The sequence below is a fragment of the Ictalurus punctatus genome, chromosome 6, assembly GCF_001660625.3.
Source record: "Ictalurus punctatus breed USDA103 chromosome 6, Coco_2.0, whole genome shotgun sequence".
In the NCBI taxonomy this organism is placed as follows: Eukaryota; Metazoa; Chordata; class Actinopteri; order Siluriformes; family Ictaluridae; genus Ictalurus; species Ictalurus punctatus.
Genome location: NC_030421.2, coordinates 17,002,618 through 17,018,892, shown reverse-complemented (window position 1 = coordinate 17,018,892; position 16,275 = coordinate 17,002,618). Strand labels below are relative to the sequence as shown.

The 16,275-nt window shown below is 38.6% G+C and overlaps 1 protein-coding gene across 3 annotated transcripts; it reads left to right on the top strand.

The window, feature by feature from the left end:
* Positions 1 to 3,294: 3,294 nt before the first annotated feature.
* On the top strand, positions 3,295 to 15,602 carry tnfsf13b (TNF superfamily member 13b). 3 transcript variants are annotated; one of them, XM_017469145.3, is made up of 7 exons: positions 3,296 to 3,952; positions 4,193 to 4,486; positions 4,899 to 5,007; positions 6,770 to 6,826; positions 7,028 to 7,152; positions 7,562 to 7,712; positions 7,960 to 15,602. In XM_017469145.3, exons 2-7 carry the CDS (start codon positions 4,223 to 4,225, stop codon positions 8,070 to 8,072), a joined length of 819 nt encoding a protein of 272 aa, XP_017324634.1. In that variant the 5' UTR covers positions 3,296 to 3,952; positions 4,193 to 4,222; the 3' UTR covers positions 8,073 to 15,602. The 3 variants fall into 3 exon arrangements, with proteins under 3 accessions (XP_017324635.1, XP_017324634.1, XP_047012112.1); XM_017469146.3 differs by having other exon boundaries at positions 3,295 to 4,486; positions 4,899 to 4,989; XM_047156156.2 differs by having other exon boundaries at positions 3,296 to 4,486.
* The last annotated feature ends 673 nt before the right edge of the window (positions 15,603 to 16,275 follow it).

Here is a 16,275-nt window from a genome sequence, read left to right as displayed (position 1 = left end):
TAGCCATAAATGCAACAGAAATCTAGTCTTCAAGCAGTGATGCTGGAGTTTGTTTCTAGTAGCCCTAAATGTGACTTTAGGCAGTTTTTGTTTCTTCAATTATGGTATTTTACACATATCAGGAGAGTGCTGATAATCAGATTGATTCATATACCGTAGATCCCTAATCAAATCTAAAGAGTTCTACATTGATTTTGGTAATACCTATTTTTTTTCTGACATTTAAAAGTGCAAAGTGCCATGACAGTGATGTGCCATGTGTGAGTGTGTGTGTGTGTGTGTGTGTGTTGTTGAGGGGTGGGGGGGAAACTGTTTGTCATATCCTTCAGTGTTTGTACCAAATAAAAGATCCAGTCAAGCATCAAAAACATTGTAGGAGCTGACTTAATCATTGCTTCATGAACCATTCTTTAAAGGAGTTTGTCATACACGCATGCTGTTCATATACAGTCCCCTCTGAAAGTCTCGGAAGAACAAGGCCAGTTCTACTTTTTCCGCTTTACATCAAAGACATTTGAGTTTGAGCTCAAAAGATGAATAATGGATGAAAGATCTGAATTTTCCGACTGACAGGTGTTTCTTGCTGCCCAGGTGTGCCCTCTTAAATTGATTCTTTTAAAAATGAATAGCTCTGGATATCTACTCTTGGCTTGAACCCAAGGTTTCGCCTGTGAAGACTGCATTTGTTGTTTAAAAAGGATAAACCAAGATGAAGATCAGAGCGCTATCTATGGGAGAAAATCAAGCCATTTTGAAGCTGAGAAAATAGGAAAAATCTATCGGAGCCTTTTCACAAGTATTGGCATAGCCAATACATCAGTTTTGAATGTCCTGAAAAAGAAAGAAACTGCTGATGTACTAACAACCAGATATGGAACAGGTCAGCCAAGGAAGACAACAGCAGTCGATGACAGAAACATTGTGAGAGCTGTGAAGAAAACCCCCAAAACAAGTTAATAAAAATCACCAGCAAGAGCCAGTCTAGCACAAATTATGAGACAGGTATACCCTGACCAAAAATAACCTTATTTCTATAGATTTTACACCCATTGTAGTCATGTATATTTTGGTCAGGGTATACCTGTCTCATAATTTGTGTTAGAGACTGATCTAATATGACTTACTTAAATTATATAAAAATAAAGAAATTAAAGTTCACTTTGTCCCCATCCATCTAACACCAACAAAATGCAAAAATGGCTGTAAAATGTAGCCAAAAAACAGTAAACTGTCGTGTTTGGATCATTCCCTGACCAACAGAATTGCTTGATTAAAGTGTAAATATGCTGGACGAAATCGAGCTACAAGTATGATTTTGGAAGTTCGAATTTAATATGATATCAATCGGACTAAAGCGTTTACATAACATTTTACAAAGGCTAGTTAGTGCGTTAGCTCGATTGAAATCAAACTTTTAACGTCCATGTAAACGTGCTCACTGTCTGGAGGTCCGCCGACGGGAGGTACCCACAGTAAGCCGCTGGATGTGTGTCTGTCAACTGAAAAGCATGCAGATAAATAGGTGTGTAGCCACTGTGTGTGTAGCGCGTACAGCAGGTCCTAGTGCCCGCCCTGGAACAGGTTTAAGATACGATGAAGTCGAACCGTTGATAAACAAAAAGAAATCAAAAAGAAAATATATTGGCTGATATATTTATTTGCTTTGGGGGGGTAATGAATATTCTGGAGGGGCTTTGGCGTAGTGACATCCCTGATTCATACATATAGGGTTGAACACGGGTATTTACGGTGTCAGTCATATCCGTTCTCCTGATTTGTTGTTGCCGTAGTATCTGAAACACGAGCTGTAAAGGCACAGCTCTCTTCTGGAAAGGGGGCAGGGAACAGCAGCTCATTTGCATTTAAAGAGACACACATGAAAACAGCGTGTTTTTGCTTCCACCCAAAAAGGGGCATTTTCAGCATGGTCTAATAAATGATCCGTGGAATATTTGAGCTGAAACTTCACGTACAAATTCTGGGGACACCTGAGACTTATATTACATCTTGTAAAAAGGGGCATAATAGGTCCTCTTTAATATTGGTAGAAATGAACACAAATTGTTCTCTGAAATGCTTTTGTGATGTAATGTCACCTTGCATCAAGGACAGTGATCTTGGTTTTATTTTATTTTATTAAAACAACTTCAAACATTGAACATGTTTTCAAGCTCTAAAATAGGCTCTAAATAAATGTATTTTACATCATTTCTTTTCTCTTGACTTTATTTCCATATGTGACTGAAGTAATCTAAAAATAATCAGATTACATTACTTTCATATTGTGATACTTGGATTACGTTACTGATTAAATTTTTTACGAAGTAATTTGTAACTGTAACAGAATACATTTTTACAGTAACCCTCCCACTCCTGGCAAGGGCAGGGGTGAAGGTACCACAATCTGCTATTCAAAGAAGACTAAGTGCAGAAATATAGAGGCCATACCACAAGATGCAAGCCACTAATGAACAGTAAGAATCAGAAAGCCAGATTGGAATTCACAAAGAAATACAGAGATTAGCCGCAAAAGTTCTGGAACCAAGATTAACCTCTACCAAAGTGATGGAAAGGCCAAAGTGTGGAGAAAGAAAAGATCTACTCATCACCATGGAGGAGGTAGTGTCATGGTTTGGGCTTGCATGGCTACTTCTGGAACTGGCTCACTAATCTTTATTGATGATGTAACTCCTGATGGTCGCAGCAGAATGAATTCAGATGTCTACAGAAACATTCTGTCTGCCAATTTACAGAGAAATGCATCCAATCTAATTGGGAGGAACGTCATCATGCAGCAAGACAGTGACCCAAAACACACTGCCAACACAGCACAGGACTTTATCAGGGGGATCAAGTGGAAGGTTTTAACCTGGACAAGTCGATCACCAGACCTTAACCCAGTTTAGCAGCATTTCACCTTCTAAAGAAGAGACTGAAGGGAGAAACCCTACAAAACAAACAAGAACTGAAAGAAGTTGCGGTACAAGCCTGGAAAAGCATCACAAAAGAAAAATGCAACAGTTTGATGATGTCAGTGGTTCACCGGGTTGATATGCAACCAAATATTAAGTGTTGTTTAATTTACTTTAAGACTATCTGCTCCTATACCTTTGCTCACCTAAAAATTGGGTGGTCTCCCACCAAAGTTGCCATGTTTTAAGCTGTTTAACACATCTAGATATAAATACCAGGAAATGAAAGCTGAAATTCTGATCTATCATCTCATATTCATCTTTTGATCTCAAACCAAAATGTCTTCAACGTATAGCGAAAAAACTGAATTGCCCTTGCTGTTCCAATACTTTTAAAGGGGACTAATTAAATTAGATGCAGTTCCTTCTTACAAATATCTTACATACTGTATATTTTTGCACAATAAGGAAATGAAAAGGAAGATTCTGATAATGCCTGGGGAACTCTTTCAGTGTAGTGTCTAGTTCCTCCATCACGATGTTTCCATTAATAAACAAGTTCCTTTTTGCTTCACAAGTGGTGTGTAGCGTTAATTTCGCTTTGTCAGTATAATTTTTTACACTTCCTTATTACAGATTAATTCCATGCCAAGTCTGCTCCTTTTATTGTGTGTGTGTGTGTGTGTGTGTGTGTATACACCTCTGGCCATTTCAGGGAAATTACTTTACATGTGCACTTATGTTAGAATACATTTGCTGAGGAATATCTATGTGATATAGTTTTCATTTCTCTGTCTCGTGGAATGTGTGGTGGATAAGATCCAAAGAAAGGTGGTGTAAAGAGTGTGGCAGGAAGTTTGATAAGGGTTTGGTTAACTGTCTGTCAGCACTCGCTCTCTCTCTCACTCTCACTCTCTCTTTTTTTCTCAATGTCTAACGCACTTTCTCTTTTTGCTGTGCAGAGATCTCCCTTCACTTTGTAACGAGGCAAGCGCTAGGACTAAGTCACTATTAATGGGCCGAAAACTGAGTAGCTTGTGGTAGGTTTACACCATTTTTCTGCTTTCTTGGACGTCATTCATTGCACCTTTAATCTGAAACATTTCAGAACAAGTTAAATGTGGGTACAGATACGCATTTGGTCGTCTTTTGCCAAATAGAGATGCACTGGTTTCCAGAGACACATCAAAGGACTGTTTTGTGATCATAATGCTTGCCAAGGCTAGAGAGAAAGGTCTGAGTTTTGTGAGATGACCTTTCTAAAATTTGTTTCTGTTCAGTATAACTAAATCCCACTGAACCTGTGGATAATGAGCGCAGTACGTACTGCTCCAGTTCAGGCGGAGAGTCAGAGGCTTTCCTGGGTTGTTGGGGTTGTGACTGTGGTGGCGATTACCTCATCCTTGCTATCAGCTCTGTCCCTATACCACGTGCTGGCTCTGCAGGCAGAGGTGGAAGTGCTGAGGAACGAAGTGAGCCGCAGGAGAGAAGGATGCAGGGACACACCAAGGGAAAGTGTGAGAGGACCTCAGCCTCATCAGCAGCAACATGAGGACGACAGGAACAAAGCCCTGGTGAGACATACCTAGAGGTGGCACCATGCAGCGTTATTTCTTTTCTAAAATTGTAAACCTAGAGTGCTATCTAAATAAAATGTATTCCAATAATTATGGGGACAGCTGTGGAAATAATGGTGTTGTGTGACACCCCTCAGCCTCAGCACCCTTTTTAATAAGAGTCCTGCAGGATCTATAGCTGCAAAGCATGTTCTTGTAGTAACCCCTCTGAGAATTACTGCCATATGACACAAACAGAGGATTTATTAATGGTCTGGCACCATCTGAAAATAACAGATAAGCTTTAAATTTATCAACAGCGTTAGCATTTCCTTTCAAATGAGTTACAGTGCAGCAGTCTGATAACATTTTTTCTTGAGTGTATAATATATGAGTCACTTCTCCTCTGTCCTGTGCTCGGAGCTTGCAGGTGAGTACCAGTGTGGCGCCCCCTAATATGCAGATGGATGCTTCTAGAAGGCAGCAAGAGAAGTTCAAATTGAAGAAGAGAAGTCTGGCAAGTGAGTCTGAACAATCAGGCAAGTTTTGCTGGTGATTTAACTGTGACTTTCTGCAAACTTCTCACATGACCTTCTGCAAACTTGTCACATGTGGAATTATCAGTTAAATTGACCCTTTTACAGTCTGCTCTCTGCAGGATAATGCATAAGTAGTTTGCACATACAGGAAGCACTGACTGTTTTATTTACTGAGAACAGGTAAATGTGGTTGTGTGGTTTTGACACATTTGGCTTGTAAGAAGAAAGGAATAAATATACATACAGAGATGGTGAGAGATTACAAGTGCACAAGCAACTTGTGCTGTAAGCAAAAGTGCAGTACAGCATCAATAAGCAGTATGTTTGACTGGAATTTATCTAAAAAAAAAAAAAAAAAAGCCTAGTGATCTGTATAAGGCATGTAGTATGCATGTAATACAGACGAGATGGATTTCAAGCATTTTGTTGTAAGCAGTAACACGTGAAGTCAAAACAGGATTAGGAAAGAGGTGAAAGTGCAGTGGATATTAAAAAAAAAGTTTACACACCCTGTTAAAATGGCGGGTTTTTGTTATGTAAAAAAAAAAAAAAAAAAAAAAAAAAAAAACAATGAAACCAGGATAAATCATGTCAGAACCTTTTCTACTTTTATTGTGAAATTGCGACCTATAACTAGAAGTAGAATAACCTGGTTGCAAAAGTGTATACGTCCCTAAACTAATACTTAGTTGAAGCAACTTTAGATTTTATCACGGCATTCAATCTTTTGAGGTAAGAGTCAATCAGTTTCTCACATCTTAGCAAGATTTTGCCATTCTTTGCTGCAAAAAAGCATTCTAACTCTGTCAAACTGTCTGGGCATCTCCTGTGCACAGCCCTCTTCAGGTCACCACACAGATTTTCAATTGAATTTAGATCTGTGCTCTGGCTGGGCCATCCCAATACCTTGATCTTGTTTTGGTGAAGCCATTCCTTTGTTGATTTGGAGGTGTGTTTTGGGTCATTATTATGTCACCTCTAAGTTCCAAGATATTCCATTCCTCTTCAAGTGTTTTAGCAGAAGCCTTTAGTTTTGTGTCAAAATGGACTGGTATATGGAGCTATTCATTCCTTCTACCTTCATAAAGGCCCCATTTCTGGTTGTAGAAAAGCAGCCCTAAAGCCTGATGCTGCCACCACCCTGCTGAACCGTGGGGATGGTGTTCTTTTGATGATGTACTTGTTTTTTTTTTTTGCACCAAACACTTTTTATAGTGAAAAGTCAAAGGAATTATAAGTCAAAGGAATTTTTATACCTTTTGGAATGGGTCTCATCAGACCATAACACATTTTGCTACATAGTTTGGGGTGATATAGTTGAGCTTGGATGTTTTTTGTGAGAAAGGGCTTCCATCTAGCCATCCTACCCTATAGCCCAGACATGTGAAGAATGAGAAAATATCATCACATGTAGAAAGCAATCAGTACTTCTCAGATATTCCTGCAGCTCTTTTAATGTTGCTGTTGGTCTCTTGGCAGTCTCCATATTACGTGTTTGTCTTGTCCTTTTGTAAATTTTGGAGGGACGTACTGTTCTTGGTAATTTCACTGTGGTGCTACATTTTCTCCACTTGTTGATTGCCTTCACGGAGTTCCATGGTGCCTTAAGTGCCTTACTGTTCAATAAGTGCCTTACCAATGTTATACTTTTGCATTGTTTTTCTTTTTTAATCATCTGTATACACAGCATACATATCATTTTGAATTGAATTGAAAATTCATCAGTTGAAAACCATTAACATCATCCTCTGTCCTTGTTCAGTGGTTCAGCCATTCTTGCAGCTGATGGCAGACAGCAAGAGGGAAATCTTTCAGAAAGGTATCACAGAGTCATTAACATGCTCGTTCTTCTATGTTCAAAACAGCTGACATGTGAAAACTTGCCTTTTTGTTATTTTTTGAAAGAATGAAGCAAGTTATCCTGACTATTAATAAATAGGTTATAACATTTAAACGTGTTGCTTTTTATTTTGAAATATTTTGTCAGATATTTCAACATGATCGTGTTTGCTTTATTTAGAGTTTACACAGGAGAAACACACTGGCATTCCGTGGCAGGCAAGCCTAAAACAAGGCTCAGCTCTTGAGGAGGAACAGGATGTCATAGTGGTCAAAGAGGAGGGCTACTACTTCATTTACAGTCAGGTAGAGCTCTATGATCAATCCATCATTACCCATGTTGCCCAGGTAACAGTTTTAACAGCATTTAGAACTAAAGACAAAAATGTGCTGAAAGAGCCTTTTGCATAGGCAGTGAGACAAGCATGTCATGTGCAATGAGAGAATTGTTTGCTTTTTGCTGTGGATATGTAATTTGCTTATTAGATACAACCCTGAACCATCCATTTGCTGACTGATGAAATTCATGAACATTCACAGATAACAATGCTACTTTTATTTATTTATTTATTTATTTATTTATTTATTTATTATCATTATTTGTTCATTAGTATTGCTCATCATTTTGTGTTATGAATTGTGCTTTCAAGTGCTCAGGCATAAGCGGTTTATAAAACCAAAATCATCCCAAAACAACATTCTCTCCTTTTTCCAGGTTTATTACAAAGACCCCACTTTTGCAATGGGTCATATCGTAATCCGCATGAAAAAGTATGTGGTTGGGGACGAGAGTCAACATGTTGTTCTGTTCCGATGCATCCAGAGCATGAACGTGAAGGTTCCTTATAACACCTGCTACACAGGAGGTAGGTGATGGCATTTAGCAACAAATTGAAATGTTGGCACTTAGTTTTCATGTACAGTTTGCATGAAAGTAGTTAGGAAAGTAGTTTGGAAAATAATATTAACCATCCCACAATTAAATTCAGGTTAGGTCACAGTGCAACAATGGCAAGAATGCTTTTAGTGTCCTAAGCTATATCGTATTTTAAAATGGTCCTTTTTCAATTTATTCTACTTGGTTGTTTGTGCTGTTTGGTTTGTGGGCTTCAGGGATAGTGAAGCTAGATGTTGGAGACAGAGTGGAGCTGCTCATACCTCGCCCCACTGCAACCATCTCTCTGGATGGAGACTGCACCTACCTGGGGGCCATCAAACTGGCCTGATCTAACTCAAGGAGATGGAACTCTACAAGATAGTGGACATGAGACACCAGGTTATACTGCTTTTGGACATCTCAGTATACCCATTTCCAAGCACTTTCTTTCACTAACCTATAGAGATTGTGCATTTTGCCCAAATTAGTGTATTGTTAGGAACTGATGAACTCCAATACTTTACATGTGGAGGTTGATGAGTGTGAGCTAAATACATGTGAAATTACTGCAGTAAGCTTCCTCTCAGTGTGAATGAGTGTATGAATGTGTGTGTACCTGGTGCTCTATGATGGAACGGTATCCCATCCAGGATGAATTCTCCCATGCAGCCACGGTTCCCGGGATTGGCTCCGGTATAACTGCAACCCCGACCAAGATAAATGGGTGACTGAACAAAATGAATTATTTGCTCCTAGCTGATTATACTATACGGTGGGTGGATGATTATACGGTGCCCTGTGATAGACATCCAGGCTCTATTCCCTCCTCACATGCAGTGTTCCTGGGATATGCTCAGGATGCAGGATAAAGTGCTTACTGAATATAACTGAATGAGTGGGACATGTGGAACTCTTTACACAGTGTAAATCAAAGTCTTCTTGTGGACCTTGGAAACTAGTGTCATAATGACCTCAAGCACATACTTTTCCTGCTTCCTCTAAGTCTACAAAAACCTGGCCTTTGAGATGGCTCTTTCAACAACTTTTGAACACTTCTTGTCCCACATTTTAGCATCCACATAAATCATTGTCTTCCTCTATCTTAAATAAAATGGCATAAATGGAGAGACCAGATTGTTCAATAACAGTTAGGACACAATACCAGTACTATAGGCTAACAGCTGTTGTGGGTAATTTTCAATATTTTTTGCAAGCATAGAACATGTGGGTTATAACCACGCACAGAATACAGTCTGGAATTAGCCAACAGTTAAATTACAGGTTTTGAATACATTTGTTTAGCCTTGTGATTTGTTTGTGGTTATGTGATCTTACTTCACATTTCAGCAGAGGGCAGCACTGGCACATAAATGGACCACAATCCTATGGCTTGCCATTTTTGGAACCACTGGTTTTGTTAAAAAAAAAAAAAATGGATGGTACTTTTTCATAATGTTGTTACCAATTTCAACCACATGTTCAGTATTTTACAATTACTCCCACAAAGGTAGGAGGTCCTTAAATTCACACCTATGTACAGAATTTACCGTATGTGTGTTTTAGTTATTGATATATGAGTCAGTAATTGATGTAAATTTGTGATTATTATATACAGCTAATGTGCTAAATAACTGCATTATATTCACAATTGGCCTTCTTTAAACAATTTAGTTAAATCAGTTCTCTGTATCAGTATCACTACTGGTAGCAGTCCAATGCTGACATATTTCAAGTTAAACCTTCAGATGGCATCAATTTCCAAGAGAAAGCTTCTGTGGCAAAGGCATTTGTGACAAATGCATCTAAAACTTGAATCACTCACTACATTTATACGAAATTTACAACCCACATCCATTTTCCAATATTAATCAGAATTTGGCAATATCTTATTCAATATTGATTTATGTAAACACTTTCTATCCGATTGCCCAATTAAGACAATATTCTGATTCCCCAAATTATTATTCTCACCTCTGGAATGTGCCTGGTTTAATTGGAAATTTGTTGCATGTAAACACCTTATTCAAAAAATCCACTGAAAGGAGATATATGCGCATGCTCAGTCCGCAAGGAATTTTGGGTGCTAACAGATGCTTAGCTGTAGGCTAGGTATTTAGGAATGGCAACTTAGGCATACTTACAACAACCATGTATACAGGAATATTCTGATGCCTGTACACATATAAAGATCGTATTCTGAATATGGCTGCAACCCGAATATAGACTTCAATAAATAGTTAACCCATTGTCTCGGTTGTGTGTCGAGCATGATATATATACTCTGCCTTTCTTTGAATAAAAGAGAGATCTTGCCATTTGAATTATGTATGTCTGTGTCATTTGGCAGACTATCCCTAGGCCTTGGAGTGGGAAGTGTGTGGCGGGGCGAGGGCGCCGTCTTTTTGTGTATTTTCTCTTTCTCTTTTCCTAACCCGAAGATCACAAATCCTAACAGTTATTCAGTGAATTATATTTCTATTGAAAGGTGTACATGTATGCTAAACACTAAGGGTTTCATCTTGTACTAAATTCACTTTATTAATCCCAAAATCAGGCAGAGAAATGCCAAAGGATTTAAGCCTGGTACCTGGTTCCATCTGTGTTAGAGATTTTATTTTTCTCTGATGCAGTAGCTTTTAAAATCCCATAAAATCTCTCTGTTGAAATGTTAACAGTTATTAATATTGATAAGCCCATATGACAAAGTTTATGTGTGGTGATATCTGACCTATGTAAAATGTTACATTAGTGCTGCAGGGCATAGAAAATGGGTTACTGTATATGGTTTCATTTTAATTGTTGTATTGTTGTATGTTAACTAAGATCAGATACTCATGCCTTATTTAATCTCAGAAATATTGCTAAGATAAGAAATGTAATGTCATTACATGATGCAGAAAAACTAATGATTTTGTTACCTCTAGGTTGGATTATTGTAATGCCTTACTGCTTGGATGTTCCAGTAGGTGTATAAACAAACTCCAGTTAGTCCAGAAAGATGCAGCCAGAGTCCTTACTAGAACCAGAAGATATGACCACATCACCCCTATCTTATCCATTCTGAATTGGCTACCAGTCAAATTTCACACTGATTAAAAAAATACTACTATTGATCTATAAAACACTGAATGGTCTCGATCCACAGTACCTGAGAGAAGTTAAGGTTGATTATTATCTGCCATGCCTACTTCAGTCTAAAGGTGCAGGCTATTTGTTGGTACAGTGCTGTGAAAAAGTATTGCCCCATCATGATTTTTGTCTGTTTTTGTGTATATCTCATATTAAATTGTTTCAGAAATTAAAACAAAAATTAAGATAAAACAAAGACAACCTGTATTTTAAACACAAAATACAGTTGATGAATGGTAATGTTGTTTATTGAAGCAAAAAAGTTATCCAATATCAACTGGGCCTGTGTGAAAATGTATTTGCCCCCATAGTTACTAATTCCCCAAATCTATGAAACTGCATTCATAATGGAGTTCAGCTGGAATAGATGCAACCAGGCCTGATTACTGCAAACCCTGTTAAATCAAATCAACACTTAAATAGAACTTTTCCAACAGCATGAAGTTGGTTAAAAGGTCTTACTCAGTAACACACTATGCCAAAGTTGAAAGAAATTCCAGAAATAATGAAGAAGGTCATTGAAATACATCAGTCTGGGAATGGTTACAAAGCTATCTAAAAGGGTCTGGGACTCCCAAGGACCGCAAGAGCCATTATCTCCAAATGGAAAAACTCCTCATAGTAGTAAACCTTCCCAGAAGTGTCCAGCCTTCCAAAATTCCTCCAAGAGCACAGTAACGACTCATCCAGCAGGTCACAAAAGAGCAACATCAAAGGACCTACAGGCCACTTTTAGATCAATAAAGGTAACTGTTCATTTAATTCAATTCAATTCAATTTTATTTGTATAGCACTTTTTACAATAGACATTGTCTCAAAGCAGCTTTACAGAAATATCAACACAGAAATATCTCCCTAAGGTGTTAAGAGGAAGAAACCTTGAGAGGAACCAGACTCAGAAGGGAACCCATCCTCATCTGGGTAACAACAAATAGTGTGAAAAAGTTAATTATGGATTTATATGAAGTCTGTTTGGCCTTAGAAGCAGCCATAGTCTCAGCAATCTGGAATTGGAGTAGATGAGAGCTCCATCCAGAGGTAGGAAATCCGAAACGGAACAGGCAGGTCTGGAGAGCAGATAGGATCAGGATCTCTAGTATCTCCATAATATTGTGTGTGGCTCGACAGAAGGAGAGAAGGAGAGAAAAGATTATTAGGACTGTGCTTAGTGCAACGGAAAGGCTAGTCAGGGCAGGCTTGAGTAAACAAATACATTTTAAGCCCAGACTTAAACACTGAGACTGTGTCTGACTTCCGAACACTAATTGGAAGGCTGTTCCATAAATGTGGGGCTCTATAAGAGAAAGCTCTTCCCCCTGCTGTAGCCTTTGCTATTTGAGGTACCGTCAAATAGCCTGCATCTTTTGATCTAATTAGGCTTGGTGGATCATAGAAAACCAAAAAGTCACTTATATACTGTGGCACGAGACCGTTTAGTGCTTTATAGGTTAATAATAGTATTTTATAATCAATGTGAGATTTCACTGGGAGCCAATGCAGGGTTGATAAGATCGGGGTGATGTGGTCGTATCTTCTGGTTCTAGTTAGGACTCTAGCAGCTGCATTCTGGACTAACTGGAGCTTGTTTATGCTCCTACTGGAACATCCAGACAGTAAGGCATTACAGTAATCTAGTCTAGAGGTGACGAATGCATGAACTAATATTTCTGCATCATGTAGTGACAATATATTCCTTATCTTAGAAATATTTCTGAGATGAAAGAAGGCTATCCTAGTAATATCATCTACATGAGCATCAAATGATAGCCTGGAGTCAATAATCAGACCAGGGTCTTTTACTGCTGCACATGATGAAACAAAAAGACCATCCAGAGTAACTATGTGATCAGAAAGCTTACTTCTAGCTACACGTGGTCCTAATACAAGTACTTCTGTCATCAGAATTAAGTAAAAGGAGGTTAGTTAGCATCCAGCATCTAATGTCCTTTACACAATCCTCAACTTTACTAAGTCCTCTGGCTTCGCTGAAACATACAACTGTGTATCATCAGCATAACAGTGGAAGCTAATTTCATGTTTACGAATAATTTGACCTAGAGGTAGCATATATAAAGTAAAAAGCAGTGGGCCTAAAACGGAACCTTGTGGAACACCAAATTTAATCTCGGTATGCATGGAGAAGTCTCCATTTACATCTACAAACTGATAACAATCGGTTAAATAAGACCTGAGCCGGGAGAGGACTGTTCCCTTAATGCCAACAACATTTTCTAATCTATCAAAGAGAATAGTATGATCTATAGTATCAAAGGTTGCACTAAGGTCAAGTAAAACAAGCAGCGAGACACAACCCTGATCAGAGGCCAGTAGTAGGTCATTTACTACTTTAACTAACGCTGTCTCTGTGCTATGATGAGGTCTAAATCCTGACTGATACATTTCAAGAATGTTGTTCCTATGCAAGTATGAGCATAAATGCTGTGCTACAACTTTTTCTAAGATCTTGGAGATGAAGGGGAGATTTGATATAGGTCTATAGCTGGACAGTTGAGAGGGGTCAAGGTCAGGTTTTTTAATCAGGGGTTTAATAACTGCTAATTTAAGTGATTTAGGTACATAGCCAGTGCTAAGGGAAGAATTGATTATATTTAAAAGTGGTTCAATTACTCCAGGACAAATCTGTTTAAAAAAACATGTAGGTACAGGATATAGTATGCAAGTTGATGAATTTGCTGAAGGGATTAAGGTAGCTAGTTCGGTCTCTCTAAGGGGAGTAAAACATTGTAAACATTGATCTGATATTGCTATATCATCGTCTATAGGGTTAGTTATAATACTGTCTGGTTTTAATTTAATAGCCTGAATTTCACATCTAATATTTTCAATCTTACCAATGAAAAATTTCATGAAATTTTCGCTGCTATGTAATGATTGAGTGTTTCTTTCTGTAGTGGTTTTATTCCTAGTTAATTTTGCTACTGTGTTGAATAGAAATCTTGAATTGTTTTTGTTGTCTCCTATTAAGGTGGAGAGATAGACTTTTCTAGCATCGCTAAGAGATTTTCTATAGGTCAGTAGGCTCTCCTTCCGTGCTGTTTGAAATACTACTGTAGTGGGGTGTGTGTCGTGGTTAAAACGTCACCCTTATTAACTACGTGGCCAATGAGCTCTCTCCCTACCACAGTACATAAGTGGTGTTTAGGCCTTCCAGAATGCGTCATGGTCAAAAACCCGCCCCTTCTTTTCGTTGCTTTGGACTACAGAGGTATGTGTTTTTAGCTCTGTCGCTTAGCTGTTTGATGCTAGCATTGTCTACTTACCATGCAATTTACTTGTTTAGAGTGAAGTTGGGCTACCGAGACTGTGTACAGGTGTGGTGTGCTGCTTACTCTCAGTGCGGTGTGCTGTCAAGGCTCCCATCTGTGTAGCATGGTAATTTAATGTAGCTCCGGTCAGAGCGCCAGCTGTTGTCGTTACAAGTATTAAAGAAGCTATCATGATTTTCGTATGTGCCATCGTGAGTACTATGTCATCGGATCACAGTAGGTAAATCATTTAGTTCTATTACTCGAGCTAAATGATTTTGCATGCTTTCCAAAGTGAGGTTGTAACACCTGTTTGTTCTTTGGGTCCTCAATTTTGCATGCGTTAAGGTGGGCTGAGTGAGATGGGGTCGTTTCGGTATACCTCCTCCCCCTTACTCACGGAGCCACGTTGCTTGATTCTGCTTTGGGCTGCTTGATTCTGCGTGATTCTACGTGATTCTGGTTGGTTTTGTTGTTTCAGTTTGTTTTGCTTTTATTTATGTTTGTTACTGTCACTAAGATCAGTTTTATTGAACTCAACTGTTGTAACAGTCTTCATCAATTATGCTGATACTGCTATGTGGTAGTAGTGGTTTTGGTCAGTCTTGGTAAACTTGTTACCTGTAATCAGTTTGAGCTCGGGGTTATGTCTGTGTTTTTGTGACGGTAAGTTTGTCTTTGTTTCATTTTATTCTTTTGTCTGTCTGCTTGGAGCATATTGTAATTGACTTTGTGTTTTTGTTTTCTCCTTGTAGGAGCTGAGTGCTTCCTGAGGCTGGGGGGAGTTCTTTGCTGCACCTTAGGCTTTACTTAATTAAGGGTCATTATTATTGCTGTGTTTATTTGCAGTGAATTTTTGTGGGTATGATTCTGATTAGTGGGGTGCTTTTCCAATTTGTATAGCTAGTGCTGTCATACTAGCCTGCCCTTCATACAGGAAGTCTCAGTCCTCCTACGATTATTGTTCATTTCCTTTTGTGACTGTTTTATTTGACCAATGGCTGACTGCATTGGCTGCTTTTTTTCTTAAATAATTCTTGGCCAGTCTTTTTAACTTCAAAATAAAATGTATTTTTGTACGGAAACCCATGCCTCTTGCCTGTTCTAAGTGGAAAGTATTTGCGTGTCTTTATTTGGGTTGTCCCCGTTTTCCCAGGATGGCGTAGTTGTTGCAAAACGAGCCACACTGCTACACTACCAATTTGGTTTGACGCCATTTACGTTCTAATTGTCGAGTGGTCTGTTTTAAGGTATGTGTTTTATCGTTAGACCAGGGTGCTATTTTTTTGTCTCTAATTAATTTTCTTTTGAGTGGAGCCACTCTATCTAGCGTGTAGCGGAGTGTTTACTCTAAGCATTCAGTCGCCTGATCGAGTTCTATCAGATCAGACAGTGATCCAAATCTAATTGATGTCTCTGCGAGGTTATTTATGAAGCTCGGTGCAGTAGCTGATGTGAAAGTACGTCTTATGCGGTGGCGAGGTGGAAGTATTATGATCAAGACATATTATGAACGAGATAAGATAATGGTCTGAGACAACTTCAGACTGCGGAAAAATGACAATATTTTCTATATTTAATCCGTATGTTAGTATGAGGTCAAGAGTGTGACCACCATTATGATTAGGCCAGATTATGTTCTGATTAATCCCTACTGAATCTAAGATGGACACAACCGCTGTTCTCAGAGGGTCTTCCGGGTTCTCAAAATGAATATTAAAATCACAGCTGATTAATTCTTTATCTACAGAAACAACCAGGTTTGAGATAAAGTCTGCAAATTCCCTAAGAAATTCAGTAATGATTTCATTAACAATAAGAGCAATAAGAGGTGCTGGATGTGCATTCAGTATGATCTAATTTTATGTTAATTAGGTTACTAAAACAAACATTCCGAAATATTCTATGTATTTGTATAGCTCGGGAACAGACACGGTCTCTATAGTATATACTACAAGTGTTGAACTATTAATTGAACATTGCTTATGATGAACGTTGTTATTGTAGGAAGATGTACTTATGGTAGGCAGTCACTTGGTGTGTAGCTCCTTGGAGATGTTGTCTGACAGCAGTTCCACTCCGAGGCTGCTGGGGTGCAGGCCATCAGGACAAAACGACCTAGGACGCTCCGAGAACAGGTTCCAGTTATTAACAAAC

Bases quoted from the DNA above. Each gene is read 5' to 3' on its own strand.
- tnfsf13b (XM_017469145.3), top strand. From the start codon at position 4,223: ATGAGCGCAGTACGTACTGCTCCAGTTCAGGCGGAGAGTCAGAGGCTT. The intron at 4,487-4,898 runs GTGAGACATACC...CGGAGCTTGCAG, and splicing joins ACGACAGGAACAAAGCCCTG to GTGAGTACCAGTGTGGCGCC. The intron at 7,153-7,561 runs GTAGAGCTCTAT...TCCTTTTTCCAG, and splicing joins ACTACTTCATTTACAGTCAG to GTTTATTACAAAGACCCCAC.